We start from the raw sequence: 17,502 nt of genomic DNA on the forward strand, positions 1-17,502 counted from the left end.
AAAACTGTTACGCACATATGGAGGCAGTTGGTATGACAGTAACTTAACAGTCTTGGATAATAAAGGGGAATGGACTCCGCCACCTGATGGTTTTACCTCAACAATTAAAGCAGAAAAGACAAACTTTAAAACTGATGTACCGAGAGCCTCTACACATCGCCCTGTAGCTGAGACTCCTATGCCCGTCCTCTCCATAAAAGCCTTCAAGAAACTCCCCAAATGGGATTTTGAGGATAAATATAACCAGGATGCTCCACCCAGAGAGCCCGTAAGCATACCATGACAATATAGGACAAAAACAAATAAAGTTTCTGGTTTATCTTAATGGGAGTGGGTAAGCATTGTGGCTATGGGTTATTTGTTTTTGGTGTGACTTGAATGGACATCCTGTTTGCATTTCCCTTTCATTCGCTGTCTCTAATGGATGAGTTCACAACTTTCCACACTTGAAACAATAGTCATGTTGTAGTCACTCCTCTTGTTCTTGTTCCTTCTACCCCAAATCTGTGCAAAAATGAATTCAAAAGTTCATATGAGGCTTCAGCAGTCTGAGTTTTAGTCATATCTAGTGGATATCTGCCAAACTTAGTCTTTTTTTAGCAACAAATTCCCTCTTTGTGTTTCCCTGTTGAGCTGTGGTGGAAGTATAGTAACAAAAAGACGGACTTTGGCCCTAAAAAGATAAATATAAAGATTAACTTTTTTATTGATCCCACAGTGGGGAAAATGTATCGCTACAGCAGTTCAAAAAGATAAGGATATGAGAAAAACATTTTTTTTAAAACATGTATACAACAACAATACAATTAAAAACTAAAAAAGTGCAATTATAGTCCAGCATTGTACAGTCTGACTGCAGTGTTCATACTTAAAGATATGAATGAATTAAAATGAACTGAGATCACTAAAGCTTCATTTTATCTTCATGTTGTTTTAAGGGTTAGGGTTGAGAAATTGTGAACCTCACCCTTTGTCTGCAACATTTTAAACGTCATCTCACTGATTACCAATCTTCCCCTACCTGTTTGTCTTATCTTCTATCTCTTCACCTGATTCTGTCTGCTGCTTCCTCAGCTGTATGGGACTTTCACTAAATCAATGTCATTAATGAGATGATCGTGGGGATAATCCCATTTGCTTTCTGTTAATGATAATGTAATATATTTTTTAACATTCTCAGACATGCGCCCAGTCTCTACGGATGTCTAACGATGAGAAGTTTAAGAAGGCTTTCCTTCCCAACATACGCTTGTTTCTGCACAAAGACAATATCAACATGAGCGAGTGGAACCGACTCTCCCATTTTAACAATCCTTTCGGTTTTATGGGGTTCAAGTATGATGGTAGGTGCATTATTACTGACTGTGGTTGGCAATGGACACCAATTCTGTTACTTTTCCTGGTTATTACCTAATACTACTTAGTACTTTGGCACTATAAACAAACAAACCACACCTGTAATAAAGTTTTGGTAGCACAAAACTTTTCTGCAAATTTCACAAGGACTTATTTTTTCCTGCCAATGAACAACGTTGTTTAGAAACTTTGATTAAAGTCTCTACTAAATATTTTCACATAAGCAAATATTGGTCACATGTAGAGATCAATCCACAAATAATTATCCACTGCAGCTTCAACTCTGCAGGAACTTTTTGAATCTTTCAGCTATCGTTTTGGTTGTACACTGAGCAGCTTTACAGTATCTCCGCTCACACTTACTGCTGTCATCCCTGTTATTTCCAGAGGCAGCAGGTTGCAAATGAATGAATTATGTTAAATCTGTGCTTACAGCTTGTTTGGATGCCCTCAGGTGGCCAAAAACTAAATGAGTGTGAATCAAAAGTTCAAATGGGTCACCACAGTTTGATTCTAATTATATTTGATCAGCCTTTTGATATAATATTCCTGCTCTGTGTGTGACCTCAGTTTTGAAGAACTTCTGAACTGAAAGGTATATTGAACAAAGAACTCATTGTGTGATAACAGTACATAAAGCACATGGCATTTATATGGTGGCGTTAGCAAAGACACACCTTCAAGTAACACAGATATGCTAACCTGCTGTCAGCAAACAATGAGGACGTCACGAAAAAAAAGACAAGATGCTTGAGCAGTGTGCACGTTCTTATCTTTAACAATGATGATTAGGATCTCTCTCTTTCTCCTTATTTCTCTCTGTATGTCATAGGCCACATTCAGGGACCAATTTTAAGACTTAAAGGCCAGAAAACTGAAATAATGAGATTAAAGACTCTAAAGGGCTCTGTAGATCTGAGGGGAATTCAGTCATTTTAAGCAACACCCATTACATAAAGTTTATCCATTATTAATATAAAAATCTCAGTTAGTGCAACTTTAAATTTATAAAATATTAGCTAACACTTTTGAGATGTAAGTACAAACATAGTAAGCTGTTAGCAATGCAGTACTGAGGTTCGCTGACATGTTAACCATGCATGAATGCATTTTCAGAAAATGTTTTAATATCATAAATGTATCAATCATAAATAAAATATTGATAAAATCAATAATGGCATAAACTGTCACCATGAAACTGAATTCCTTCATTTTATTTTTTTAACCTTAAAATCCCATTAATTTACCCATTAATAACAATGGAACTGAGGTGTTTTATTGGGTTTTAAGGAGATAATTAAATTATAAATTAATAAATTCAAATAAAGGGTTTTTTAAGAGTTAATAAAAACTTCAATGAATACCACATCTTACTGTAATTTATACGTTAAAATGCCCTTAATAAGAAAATAAGAGCTAAAACCCCACTCTGTGAATGGTGTGTTGGGGACGGAGATAAAACAAAGAGTAGATGAAACATTAGTCTAATGTTAGAGAATTAGATGTATAAATAAGGGGAAAGTCATGAACTCCATGAAATCGACTTAATTGAAAAATAAAAAGGTTTTAAGAACACTTGATAACTCCTTAAATTGAGGACTAAGAATTATGTTCCCCTTAAATTGTACTTTAGTAGTAATTACTGGTATTTTAAGGGATTCTTGTTTCTTACTATGTTGTCCATCATAAGATTATTAATGTATTCATGTTTTTTGGTTTGCAGATGTGATGGACTCAGTGAAATTCATCCCAAAGCCAAAGGAGCCACTTCTCCGTCCAGGCAAAGATGGATGTATTCGCTGTGCTGTGGTGGGCACTTCTGGGATCCTCTATGGCTCTAAATTGGGGAAAGAGATCGATGCACACGATTATGTGTTCCGGTAAGAAAGAGGAGGTGAACAAGTTTGTCGTCACATCTGGCATGCTGTAATGTTATGCAACTGTAATATGTAAACAACTGGAAAGGTCATTCACAGGAGACGGTTTTAAGGTTGCTTTTTATTGATTTTATTGCTTCATATCTGTTTGAAGTAACAGTTAGTCTAGGAGCTTTAGTTAATACCTTTAATCAATATTTAACTTTGAGAACTATATGAAATGCCGGTTGAGAGTTGTGTCCAGACTCATATAGTGAAGACTTTGAGAGAAACATGCTGTCATCACTTAGAGACTATCTGACATTTGTGTGAAACCTTGTTATAATTACTGGTAGTGTACTAATTCTTGAGTTATGGCCAAAAAATAGTATTTTTAGTATCTTTTACCTTTGACACCAAATTGTAATCACTTCATTCTTGAGTCTCAGTGGATAGCTGTGCCGAATTTGAAGAAATTCCCTTTTTTCCCATTGCCTTAAACCTCCGCTGTTACTGCATGGAGCCGTTAAAAAAAGTCCACAAATAAAACCTGATTTGGAGATTATTTACAGTATACAGTTAATTGTTGATACTGCAGTTTCAATGAGCCTTCAATATCAGGTGAACCCAGAAATATTTCATATAAGAAGTCACAGATGCTTTATTTTCTGTTGCACTCATCTGTGTTAGGGAGTTTTCCATATTTAGGGTCAAGTATGGTCCTTGAGGTCACAGTAAGGGCCACACTATCATCTTAGCAGAAAGACATACTGATTCTCTCTTTGAGATGACGAAGGCAGCTGACTGTGGTGTTTTGGGGAATGTAGGAGTCACTTTGGCAGCCAAGGTCAGAGGATATGACTGTCTGACTCCCTAAACCCACCGATGGGTAACTGTGTTTCCTTGTTCGTAGAATAACGAACCAATAGGCGAATTCCATTACTGTAGATGCATTGAGTATGACCATTTATGGGCATATAGTATTCATGGTATTATCCAAGGAGGACAGTTTCATCAGTATCGTTGCGGCATCATGCATTAGATAATACTTTGATTCTCTTTGGCCAAGCTTCAATAAACATTTTCAGCGTAAGACTTCTTGGACTCGTGGGCACTTTCTCCACAGATGAGGTTAACCAAACACAAACAAATTCTCAATAACAATCTGGGTTTGGCCGGGTTCACTGTAAATATGGCCTTCATGGTGGTTAAACAAAACTTGTATTTCAGTATTTTTTTCTTTCCAAACATATGAGCCAAATGTACAATAGCTGTTTGATGTCAGCCATGATCACCTTATAGTCACCACTATCTTTAATTTATGGAGCCTATAAAAATGTTCAGTCCTTTTGTAGTTGTTAATGTTTGATTGGTTTCTCAAATTGAATAACAGACTGAACATAATCCATTGAGCATATTTGGCAGCAATTACAGCCTTGAGTGTATGCATATCTTATCAGGGACTCGTCAGGTGTGAACATAAAGATTATAAATATGTTTTTCTTTCATTCTCTGTACCTTTGCACGGAAACTTTGAGTTAACAGGAATATTGTATTGAATTTGGACTGAAGCCAGGACTCAGCCATTCCCGGAAACATTGGAGATTGCATCCGCTTCATTAATAAGTCTTCCAGGATGTATTATGAAACTTTTAAAAGCAACCAGATATTATTTTTTTAGCTATATAACACAGCTCTACCAGGGTGCTCGGGCTTAACGTATAAAGTGGAAATAGTATCAAAAAAGTGCCACATGTAAAGATGCTATTATGGTGAACATGCATTTCACCGTTCTCCTTGATACAAATGATCAAAATTGGCAAGCTGCATTTTCATTTTGATTTTCTTTTGTACCTCTCTGCCCCTTTCTTCTATTTGCTTCATGCAAGTAATTCAAGTTTGTCTATTATTGCCCAAATTACTTCTACAGCATGTACAGGCATGTTCAGACCAGTTTAGATGTGTATAAAGTCGATGAATAGTTTCAGGTTCAAGGCACGAGTAATCTCATTAGCTAACTTTCTAAGAATAGCTATGTTAGGTCACGATGAAGTCCAAAATGTAATTCTCTACTTTACAAACATCAACTTGCTAGCATTGACGTACTTGCCATGTTATTACGCGTCTCACTGCTTGCACTGATATTCTGACCCTAACCCCAATCGATCTCACTCCTCATGCCTAAACCTGACCAACCCAACCGAAAAAGGTATCGAGTACTAACAAGTGGGAGGCAGAGTAGGATGAGTCTCGCCAAAAAGAGCATGGGATCCATAAGACCACGTAATTGCCTTGTTTAAACTTTTAAAGCTGTGTTGACAGATTTTTCAGAGTGCGACAAGCTGACGTATGATGAGTATGTTAGCATATATTTGCTTATTTACACATCCGGCTCTGTATGACGTTAGCCTTCGTGTTTCAGTCTCCACCTACTCCACCAAAGGGAAATATTTGGCTTTTAAGCTGCTAAATTCTTCACTATGTTCACCAGCTAGTCACCTTTGTCTGTCTGTGGTTTGGTTCTTGGTAATGATGCCGAAGTTGCAGGCTGTAAAAACAAAGCAATGAGATGGAAGATGCTAAAATGTTAACAGCAACCAGTTTCAAATTAACACTTAGCTAATTGTTAATGTCATTTTACGGATAAAATTGAAATGCAAGAAGCGCCAGAGGTATTGCATTCATAATAACCACAATGGCAGAACTGTGACTACCTAAGAATGGAGAACAATAGCGACTTTTATTAGACGTTGACAGCAGGAAGCTCCCGGTTTAAGCCATGCCAGGAATCAATGGCCACAAAACTGACACACCTCTTTTTATTTAATCTCACTGATCAAATATCTGCTGGGAGAAATACCTATTCAAACATCACAGGGATTGTAATGGTAGTGATACGGACAAAACACCAGAGAAGAAAAGAAAAGACGCTATTTATATATTGAATATTGAGATCGTTATTTTTTAAGAAGTGCTGCCACATACTTTAAAACCTTTTGTTTTTAATAAAATACACTGATATCACCATATTGTTCTTGGCAGTTTATGTAAAGGAACATTTTCAGCCAGAAAGGAGCTATCAAATTCCACTTGGCCAAACAATTAATCTCTTCTCTACACACTTCGCCTGATTTAGACCAGCCTCAGATCATAAAAAAAGCATTGTACAGTATAATCAACAATAAGGATTGATGAGTGGATAATCTGTTCCACCCAGCCTACCCTCAAGGGCATGATTAATCAAAGAGGGAAATCATCAAAGACCGATTCCACCTGGGCCCAAAACCGTCTAGCCAGCAGTACAAATGCCCGTAATCTACAACAAGTGGACACAAGAACATCTTATATTTTAGACGTGACAATATAAACTCTAATATATGTTTAGATGCAATTGCAATTAGTAAACTCCTGAATGCCAACTCATACGTATTCACACATAACAAAAAAACAGAATATAAAATAGATAATAAGCAGAGCCGCGATACAAACATCCATAACTCCACCAATCTATCCATGTTCAAACACAAAAATCAAAATCCCCCTTTTAAAAATTGTTTTTAATGTGTGATTAATGTCTTAATGATCCTTTTAATTATTGTTAAGGGTGTACCTCAGAAAGTATAAGATAAAATGTATTCTTATTATTATTACTATTATTGGAAATACTGAGATTATGAGTGCATTATGGGAATTTTTAGTGTATTATTATTTCAGGTTTTTCAGATTTTATTATATTTTGCGTACGTTATATTTTAGCCCATAAAGGTGTAAATGCTGTGTCAAAGTCACATCAACTCTGACAGGATGAAAAGAATATTCAATTATTATAATTATTATGTATTTATTTAGATTTTCCTAAAAGTAGTCAATTTCACCCTTACAAAAACACATGTGAAATATGTGAAAAACACAATCCTGTTATGCATATTCATCACAAATTCTAATCTACATACATGTTTGTCAATTTATTACATCATCTTACATATTAAATAGATTTCTATTAAAAATATATATATATCTAATGTCTTATATGTCACGTGTGAAATGTCTTTTAATTGTGTTTTTGTGTGTCTGTGTGTGTATTAGGATAAATATACAGTATAATATCTTAAAATACTGGAATCAAACTATATAGATTTTTAAAAGGCATGTAACACTTTGATAAATCCACCCATATATCCAGGAAAAATATATTGAACTTGAACGTAAGAGAAAAAAGAAGAAAAGTTGAAAGGGTAACAAAAACAGATATTACAGTTAATGATATCTTGGAAGTCCAATAGTAAGTTACATAATGTATGATAAACACTGCATCTCATGGTCATTTTAAACATAAAAATATATGTGTAGTTGGAAATATATGCTCAGTCTGTCTTTGTAGATTATAATCAGTGATCCGATCTCAATAACCAAACCAGTACCTGAATCAATTTGTTTGCTCAGCTGTTCACCGTTCTCTTTTATAGCTTACCTTTTGTGTGATAGCTTTTTATTGCAGTAATCTGTTTTGCTTGAGTGCACTGACTACTCACAACTGCAGTCCTTGTGTGTGATCATGAGAGGTCAACAAACTCAACTCAAATTGTTTATGGGAATCATAGAAATGACTTCTTAAGGCACGTGGCACATTCCTGAAAGCTCCTTTGACTGTTTGATCTGTTTGTGCGGCAGGATGAACGGCGCTGTCATAAAGGGTTACGAGGAAGACGTAGGAAACAGAACGTCAGTGTACGTTCACACGGCCCACTCCATCACTTCATCCGCGTACGTGCTGAAGAAGTTCGGATACAAATCTGTCCCACATGATGAGGTACTAAAACTCACACAACATTGGTCCACCTTGTAATGCTTTAGATCTTCATGCACTCTTTCAGCTGTCGTCCTCTTCATTTTTGCAGGGTATAAAATTTGTGATGATTCCTGAGGGGATGAGGGATTTCCAATGGCTTCAGGGTCTTCTCAAAGGAGAAAGGGTCTCTGAAGGTCCATATAAAAACCGGCGGTAAATATCAACTCTCAACATATTATGTTCGAAGTGTAATATGCACACACAAATACAACAAATACAAATACATCCACTGCTGGAACATATTTGCCCTGGAAATAGTCTAATATGCAAGAAATGTTGGTTTTAGTTATTATCTACTCAGTTAATCGAAGAAGGCAAGCAGGCATAAGTTATTACAGTTTATTGAGTTTGTTAAGATATACTTTGTACAGTCAGACAGTAAACAAATCCTCACAATAATATCTGATATGATATAATCACTGTGTATTATAACTTTAATGGTGCACAGCAGCAAAAACAAACAGGTGTGTTTCGTTCCTAGGCTTTCCTCGGCGTTGCTATCACAATTGTGGGTTGGCCTTATAACACATAAAAACCAGCTGAAACACCATTAAAGTTGTGATGTAGAGTGATTTGCGAGTGCTGACATCTTTATTTGTTTACTTAGATTTTTGGCGGTTGGCACTTGTGTGAGTGGGTTAAGCTTCGTTTAACAGGCAGGCATTAATAAATCTCGCTTGAAAAATCGGGTGATTTAATTTTGCCCGTCTAGAAACAAAAATTATACAAGAGTATACTTTGTGAAACACTAGAACCCACAGTGTATTCTTCTCGTGTAAATTTTCATTTAGATGATACATTAAAATACATAAATATATTTGCAAATGTTGAAAATGGAAGCAAAAAAACAGTATGAAAATACAGCTTTGGGTTCTCCAAACTCTTTGAGTTTATGATTTCTTCAGTGGCACCCTTCAAACTCGTGGATCATTGCAGGTAATTTACTGTTGCTAGAGTTTTCAGTGCAAACTGAATGTGTATTGAAGTGTGCTGACAAGGCAGACTTCCACACATGTGTTAGCAGCTGTCAACAACAGTAACAACCTACAACACAGTGTAATTTAAGGTGGATTCATAATCTAATTTGGCCTAAAGCTACAGCAACATATTACATACAAGTACCAACAAAGCTCAGTTTACATCATGTCATCCTTTCATTATCAGAATTAACTGTTGTGTTTTAACCTTCTAGGCCAAGGACTTACTATGCCGATCAGTACAATGAGACCCGCTTCTACGTTCTGCACCAGGACTTTCTCAGATACGTGCGGAACAGGTAAACCTCATTAAACAAACCTACTTAAACTTTTTATTTTCTATGATTTATAACAATAATAAAAATATTGTTATTTGTATAACACCTTTTAATGCAAAGATGCAGTCCAGTGTCGCATTTTTAGGTAGTCGATAAAAAGACAATCACACCAATCTAAGCGACTAGTATTATACAGAGTTAGAAATCTTACTTGGTGATGTTTCTAAGATTAAAATTAGGTGTAGGGACATGGGGACAGACACTGACTGTAGACATGGGTACTGGTGCACAGGTAATAGGAGCATTCAAAGAACCAGGGTTGTCTGGTAAAACAGAGATATATACAGTAGTGTATCATCTGCGTAACATATCTGACATAATGATGACTAATAATGAAATCAGGTATAAAGAAAATAAAACAGGGCCAACAATGCTTCCTTTAAAAACATCATAATTAGTATCAAATGTTTCTGACACAAAAACCTTTTGTCTATGAACAAAATCCATCAACCACTGCACTCAAATCTCAAATCTACTGATACCAGGATAATTTCTATCACACGTAGTGATAAATATAAAAGAAAAAGGAGAGACACATTTCTGGAATCACTAGAAATTCTCAGGTCATTTCCTACCTTTTTGAAAAAAGCTGTTTTAACTTTGCGGTCATTTTGGAGGCTGTAATTTGTTTTTTAAAGGTATACAATAGATTTTTTAATGTATGTATACGTTCATTTGACACCTTTTCATTGCCCACAGGTTCTTGTTGTCTCGTAATGTGAATGCTTCATTCTGGGCAATAGTGAGACCAACCAATGGGGCATTCACTCTCTTCCTGGCTCTACACACCTGTGACATAGTAAGTTGATATTACTACTAGGCAGATTTTTTTAACCTTTAAACATTGCCATCATAACTGTTTGCCCCTGCTTTCTGTCTCATGCTAAGCTAGAAAACTGTCTACTAGTTGTAGCTTCCATGTTTTGAGAGATTTGAGAGTGGTATTGATCTTCTCATCTAACTCTCAACAAGAAAACAATTAGGCACATCTCCCAACATTTTAATTAATCCCTTTAATTACTCTTTTTTTTGTTGGTGTGATCTAATCCCAAACCTCTGTGTTCTCTCTTTCTGTTGTTCTCAGGTGGATGCATATGGATTCATTACTGACAACCATAACAAATACTCCAATTACTACTATGAGAAAAATGCTAAAACCCATATAGTTTTTTACGCCAATCATGATTACATACTGGAAAAGAATATGTGGAAAAAACTGCACGACAGCAAAATAATGAAGCTATATTTCAGACCAGACCCTGAAAACAAAAAACCATAAGCAATAGTAATACACTGTCAATGGCAGTAATAGTATCAAGAACTGAGGTTATTTTTACATGGAAAACCAGGTGCAGGAGGTCGCCCAAAAAGAAGATTATCAAAACCTTTGTGACAACAAGAGCTCTTGAAAGGTGCTACTGTATATAGTTAAAGTTACTTCAGGTGATTTAAATTAAAGTTACTGATTTACACTGTCTGAATTTGATGTGAATAGCACCTTGATCTAGATAACCAGTCTCCAATCAAGCTCTGACAGTGAATAGAAAACAACATTCCCCTTTTTTAAAATATGTTTTATGTTTTTATGTTCTCTTTAGTGCAAAATCCTTGAGGGGACTACACAGTATCTGTGTGCATAAAGTATCTCCACATATCGTTGTCCAAGTTCAATGTAAAACCTTATTAAATCCAAGTAATCAATAGTGAGTGTGTACATAGGATGACAGAGGGTGAATTCCCTAAAATTGAGAGCACAAATTACACCTTTTTTTAGGATCATGGAAAAATGCCAGGTCTTTGACTAGATCGCAGACACTAATAGCTAATTCCAAATTTACTTTTGGGGATATTGAAGATTTTCCATGCATGAAGTATTTAACTTTTGTTTACATTATGATTTTAATCAAATAATGTATTACTTTAAAGGTGCAGTGTGTAGGATTTAGTGACATCTACTGGTGAGGTTGTAGATTGCAGGCCCCTCCCGTCGCCCTTCCAAGCGTGTAAGACAAACTACAGTGGCCACAAAAATTGCAAATCTCTCTCCAGAGACAGTGTTTGTTTTGTCCGTTCTGGGCTACTGTAGAAACATGGTGGTGCAACATGGCCGCCTCCTTTGAAAAATACCCGCTCTCTATGCTATGTAGACTCATTTTAAGGTAACAAAAACACAACGGTACTCATTTTCATGTGATTTTACACTAAATAAAACGTACTTACAGATATTATGTTTAATTTCTGCTAGATGGTACTAAATTCTACACACTGTACCTTTAAAATAATAGAATAATTAATTTCACTTGGTGTCCATGCTTTGCTTCTATGTACATCGTTGTATTGTAAATTCTGGGAATTACGTACGTTTTTACTGTAAATGTCTTTGTGTGTTTTTATTGTTTTTCCAAATATTTCTATGTATTTATTTTTGGAGTTTACTTTATATCTATGGGCTACACATAGTTCCTCCTCTTTGTTGTTCGATGTTCTGATTGTAATTCATTGTCTGTTTAGCATTAGTATGCATGAAAGTAAGTTATGGTTACAAATGTATGAAAGGTTAAAGGTTTTATCTAGCGGGGAGGAGCTGGAGGTGTCATGACATGAAATTTCTGAGGAAACCAAGTGTGGCTGGTCCTCTAATTAAAAAAGTTTTATAAAATACCATGTTTTTTTTTTGTTTTTTTAAAGTCTTGATGTACATCGCTCAAAAACGGCATACCATTAAATTAGCTTAATTATTGCACACATAAATATGCCATTTAACTACAGCTCAACTATCATTATGAAAAAGGTAAGAAACATGTGTGTCCCAAATGTAAAACCTGATTTAAGCTGTAATGAAAGCTGTATATAAATGGAATATTTTGTTTTACAGTTTTTTAATCCAATTTAAAAACAAAAGCAGTGTTCGAAAGAAAGAACATTTATCAGAGAACTTAGTAAGAAAAGTACAGTTTGGGGGTATTTCACTGCTACTTTTCTGCTACTACAACAAATTCAAAAGGAAATATTATAGATTTTACTTCACTAGATTTATTTTACAAAATACTAAACTACACTATACTGTACAGCAAATTATGATTTTACATGCAAAACATATCAGCTTATATAATATTCTTTTTATTTTATTTATATTAAACAACCTAACAAGGTATGAAGTTGTTAAAATGTGTTCTCTAAAATGTTGGTTTTTGTGTTGACATGTTATAATACTCCATTTTTTATAATCATATAACACTGATAAGGGCCATTATGCTGTATATTTAAATACATTTTGCCAACATAACTTCTGTATTTTTAGTTAAGTAGTTTAAAATGCAGTAAAGTATCTGAATGTTTCTTTTCAAAGACAAAAATACTGGACCTGGAAATGTATTAACACAACTGAAGTGAAATGAGGTGTGCTAATGGCTGAAACCAGTTCTGCAAAGGTGTTCTTCCATTGTGTTCTTCTTTCCCATGAATGTCACATACCAGGATTTGATAAAGGTCATGGACAACAAACAAAGAACATCATGACATGTAATTGCAAGGCTTTTGGCACCTGTGTCAGAAGGTGTGAGTGTTAAAGAGTGTTAAGGCGTCTCCTTTTTGGCTTTTATTGCACCTCGTTTAGACAAAAGCATAAATAAATGTCATTTAATGTAAAATAGGAGGAAGCTGTTGGGGGATATATCTGTATTATGGAAGATGTTTTTTCAATTCAATTTTATTTATATAGCACCAAATCACAACAAAGGTTTCATATAGAGCAGGTCTTGACCCTACTCTATTTTAGTCCCCTTTAACAGGAAGTAACCTAAAGCAGAACCAGGCTCTTTGTGAGCAGCCATCTGCCTAAACTGGTTTGGTTGAGACAGAGAGAAGTTGGGAAAGAGACTGTCATGCCTCTACAGCCGTGACAAAACAGAGAGGGGAATGCAGGCTAAAGGCAAATATAAGAGACTTATTCTAAAATAAACAGAGATAATCATCGCAAACCAACTACAAAAAACCCTTAGGTGTGAGCATCAGTCAAATCAGTGGTGAGTGCATGTGTGTCTAAAATAAAGACGTTGAATGGATGAATAGTAAATGATGAAATACGATGTGAAGCAGAGAGAGAGACCAGGAAGGCATTGTTTTATAGGCTGACAGCACCAGGTTCAGGTTATTCCAACTATGGTGTTGAAAGACTCTGCCCTCCGGTTAATAACCTGCTGCTCAAAAACAAAAAACAAGGTGAGAACAAGCCGCTGAGAGACAGAGCAACCTAGAGACGAGCCAGGGGGCCGTCGCACAGACAGAGAGGCAACACTAATCTCTCTGAGATTCAAGACGCTGATTGTCACTCCAGTTGTACAAGTAAAGTACACTCGTGAGAAATTCTTTGGCTGAGAGGCTCCATTACAGGAAACCGTTTAATAAATGTTATTTATGGAGCATATGGATGTTAAAATAGAGCAAAGACAATAAAGATATAATAGCAATCAAAGATGCATTTGCAATCATTAATCAGATATCACACAGATGGTTAGATTGCACTTTGGTTAGGAAAGTAATGGTTATTATTAAAATTAGGGTAAATCTCCAATAAATGAATGTACCATTTGCATAACCCTGCTAACCCATCTCTTTCACATAGAGTTGATCAGGTTGTTGATCCAGCACCTTTGCACAGCCATTGAAGAGGAGTGGACCAACATTCCACAGGCCACGATCAACAACCTGATCAACTCTATGCAAAGGAGATAGGTTAGCAGGGTCACACCAGATACTGACTGGTTTGCTGACCCCCCCAGACCCCCTCAATAAAGCACAACTGCACATTTCCGAGTGGCCTTTTATTGTGGCCGGCCTAAGGCACACCTGTGCAATATTCATGCTGTCTAATCAGCATTTTGATATGCCATACCTGTGAGGTGGGATGGATTATTAGCAAAGGAGAAGTGCTCACTAACACAGATTTAGACAGATTTGTGAACAATATTTGAGAGAAATAGGTCTTCTGTGTATATAGTTTTAGATCTTTGAGTTCAGCTCATGAAAAATGGGAGCAAAAACAAAAGTGTTGCGTTTATATTTTTGTTCAGTGTATGTATATATATAAAGTTTGATTAATTGATTGATTGATTGAGAGCCTGCAGGGAGAACAGGCTGTTGTGTAGGTGATCTGGGTCCTTAATGACCCTCAGTGACCTCCTGTGGCACAACTGGGTCTGACAGTTCCTGCAGGATGTGCTGGTCCATGTGCACCACCCTCTGCAGCACCTCGTGGTTCACGCTGGGACAGCTTACTGCCAGGTGAGGAAGCAGTCTGTCGCCATTCTCTCTGAGGTGCCACCTTACGTTGACGCTGTACTGTCTGTAATGGAAAACTAAATCCAGAAAGGTAAAGCAAATAGAGTCAAATCGGTACCATGTAATGGAAAAACAGCATAAGTGAGGCAATGAGACAAGTTTTGATCTGATTCTTCAGAAGTTAACCTTTTCCAAGTGTTCAATTAAATCAAACGCAATGTGAGATTTCCAAAAGTAGTCTCACGTTATCCAGTCAGACTTTAGAATATTTTTTATTTTTTTTATTTATCCTTTATTTAACCAGGGGAAGTCCCATTGAAATATTAAAATCTCTTTTACCAAGGAGCCCTGGGGCAACAAGTTACACAGAAACATTGATGACAAGACTGATAAGAACAAAAATAACATGGAAGAAAGACATGATGACAAGACAGGCCAACAGAAAAACAGCAACACAAGCCAACACAACAAAACAAAACAGATTTACATATATTACATGTAAAAGCTATTTAAAAATGAGGGGGGTCATTGAAAACATGTGCATTGTTCAGATTTGGATTGTTTAAGTAATTGTTTAAAATGTCCAAGTGGGATAAAAACAGAAAGCTTCAAAACTTTTTGGAGCAGATTCCAACACCAAGGAGCAGCATAACTAAAAACTGAAAGCAGTCTTACCAAATTCGGTTGTAATACGTGGAGTATTTAGAACCAGAGTGTCAACGGAGCGGAGATTGTATATGGAGTGATTCCAGGTCAATAGACTAGCGAGATAGCTAGGTAGATTACCGTTAATAGCTTAATAAATAAAAATGTGCCAGTGAAGCCATCTACGCAGACCTAAGGAGCTAAAACCAGTCATCTCATAAAGACGACAGTGATGAGTGCGTGGCTTGGCATTAGTAATAAACCGTAGTGCACCATGGTATACTGTGTCCAGTGTGTGCAGCGTGGTAGAGGCAGCATGCATATAAATAACATCACCATAGTCCAGGACTATTATAATATATAAATAATAGCTGCAATACTTTGATAATACAATCTAGTGCAAAGTGGTTCTCAACCTGGAGGTCTCGACCCCAACAAGGAGTACTGTAAGTGGTTGTGAAATGATTATTTGAGAGGAAAATGAGAAAAATAAAACTTTTATTCATAAATTATGCTTGTTTTTTCTTTACTTTCTTATTGTGACATTAAGTTTATCTCTTCAGGTTCCAAAAAAACACTCAAAGGAAACAATAAGTTGACCATTCATGAGGGTCACAGGCACGCCAGCCGATAGGGGGGGACAAACGGGTCTGTTGTCCCGAGCCCAGGATAGGGGGGGGCCCAGAACTGGGCCCACATTAAATTATGGAATAATTTTTCAAAATAGGCCTATCTGTGGAAAAGATGTGTAATATTTGAGTTACATAAAAGCTTTTAATTGTTTTCTTCCTAATCGCTCTTGAAATAGTGGTCAAGAACCACCCCACCCCCAACACAAAAATGGTTTGGCCACTGATCAAAATTTGATGTTGTCATTTGAAGTTCAGTACGCTAAAAATGTCCGGTCAGCCCAAGTCCGGTGCTCAGAAAAGTAAAGAAAAGATAAGAGGAAAATAGAGGCCTTAGAGATTTTCTAAACAAATATTTAAAAAAAAAAAGGTGGTGACGGTGAAGCTGGAACTAGTAAAGTCAACGTAGAGCAAGGTAAGAAACAGCGCAGCCAACGTTTACCGGCAGCCTTGTAACGTAACCTAACAGGCCAGCTCTAATGTTAACGTCCATTAGCTTGTATAAAAGCCTGACACACAACACGTTATCTTTGACAGAAACAGTTGAGTTTGGTAGCTCCGTCAGAGAGGAGAGAGATCCAGCTGCAGTCAGGTGACCTAGAGAGTGATGCGGGAGAGCTGCCCCGCGCAGAGAGTCTGAGCAGGATGGATCAGAGACTGATCAGACATTTAATTTCAGAAACTTAGGTAAAGTTAGAAAGAGATTGGCAGATTAGAACTTCAGCGATCAATAGCTATGTTAAAACATAAAAAATGTCTCTTTCCTATCGTAGTAAGGTAGACTATTGACTACAAACTCATTTTCGCCAAAACGAGTCGTCCTCCAGGCTGCAGGAAATATATTGCTCTCTATGCGTTGCGGGCGGAGAGGCGAGCGCTTAGGGACCGTCTACAAAGTGCAGTACCAAAGCAAAAAATATTCAATATCTCCACTTTTATTCACTGTAGTCTCACCAAATTCACTCCACACATCAACGGTCACCTGATAATCACACTACAACAGTTATTTCATAAAAGTCATTGCATATTTTTGGGGAATTTTATTGTGAAAAATCTTCAATATCGTCAATATTATACACTGTATACTCACCAAAATCATGCTACACAACAATGGTCACCTGATAATCATACTACAACAGTGATTTCAGGGGGAAAAAAGTTTGCATATTTTTGGGGAATTTTATTGTGAAAAATCGTCAATAGCGTTAATATTATACAGTGTAGGATGACCAAAATCATGATACACAACAAGGGTCACCTGATAATCATACTACAACAGTGATTTCAGAAAAAAAAAATCTTTTTGCATATTTTTGGGGAATTTTATTGTGAAAAATCGTCAATAGCGTTAATATTATACACTGTATACTCACCAAAATTATGCTACTCAACAAGGGTCACCTGATAATCATACTACAACAGTGATTTCAGAAAAAAAAAATTGCATATTTTTGGGGAATTTTATTTTGAAATATCGTCAATAGCGTTAATATTATACACTGTAGGATGACCAAAATCATGCTACACAACAATGGTCACCTGATAATCATACTACAACAGTGATTTCAGAAA

The 17,502-nt window shown here is 36.3% G+C and overlaps 1 protein-coding gene across 1 annotated transcript; it reads left to right on the top strand.

Annotated features, from left to right (window-relative positions):
* The first annotated feature begins 17 nt into the window (after positions 1-17).
* On the top strand, positions 18-10,655 carry LOC134003131 (alpha-N-acetylgalactosaminide alpha-2,6-sialyltransferase 1-like). Its single transcript, XM_062442263.1, has 9 exons — positions 18-30; positions 168-268; positions 1,181-1,343; positions 3,080-3,236; positions 7,884-8,022; positions 8,111-8,214; positions 9,254-9,337; positions 10,076-10,175; positions 10,461-10,655. Exons 1-9 carry the CDS (start codon positions 18-20, stop codon positions 10,653-10,655), a joined length of 1,056 nt encoding a protein of 351 aa, XP_062298247.1.
* The last annotated feature ends 6,847 nt before the right edge of the window (positions 10,656-17,502 follow it).

The sequence above is a fragment of the Scomber scombrus genome, chromosome 21 (assembly GCF_963691925.1).
Source record: "Scomber scombrus chromosome 21, fScoSco1.1, whole genome shotgun sequence".
NCBI lineage: Eukaryota > Metazoa > Chordata > Actinopteri > Scombriformes > Scombridae > Scomber > Scomber scombrus.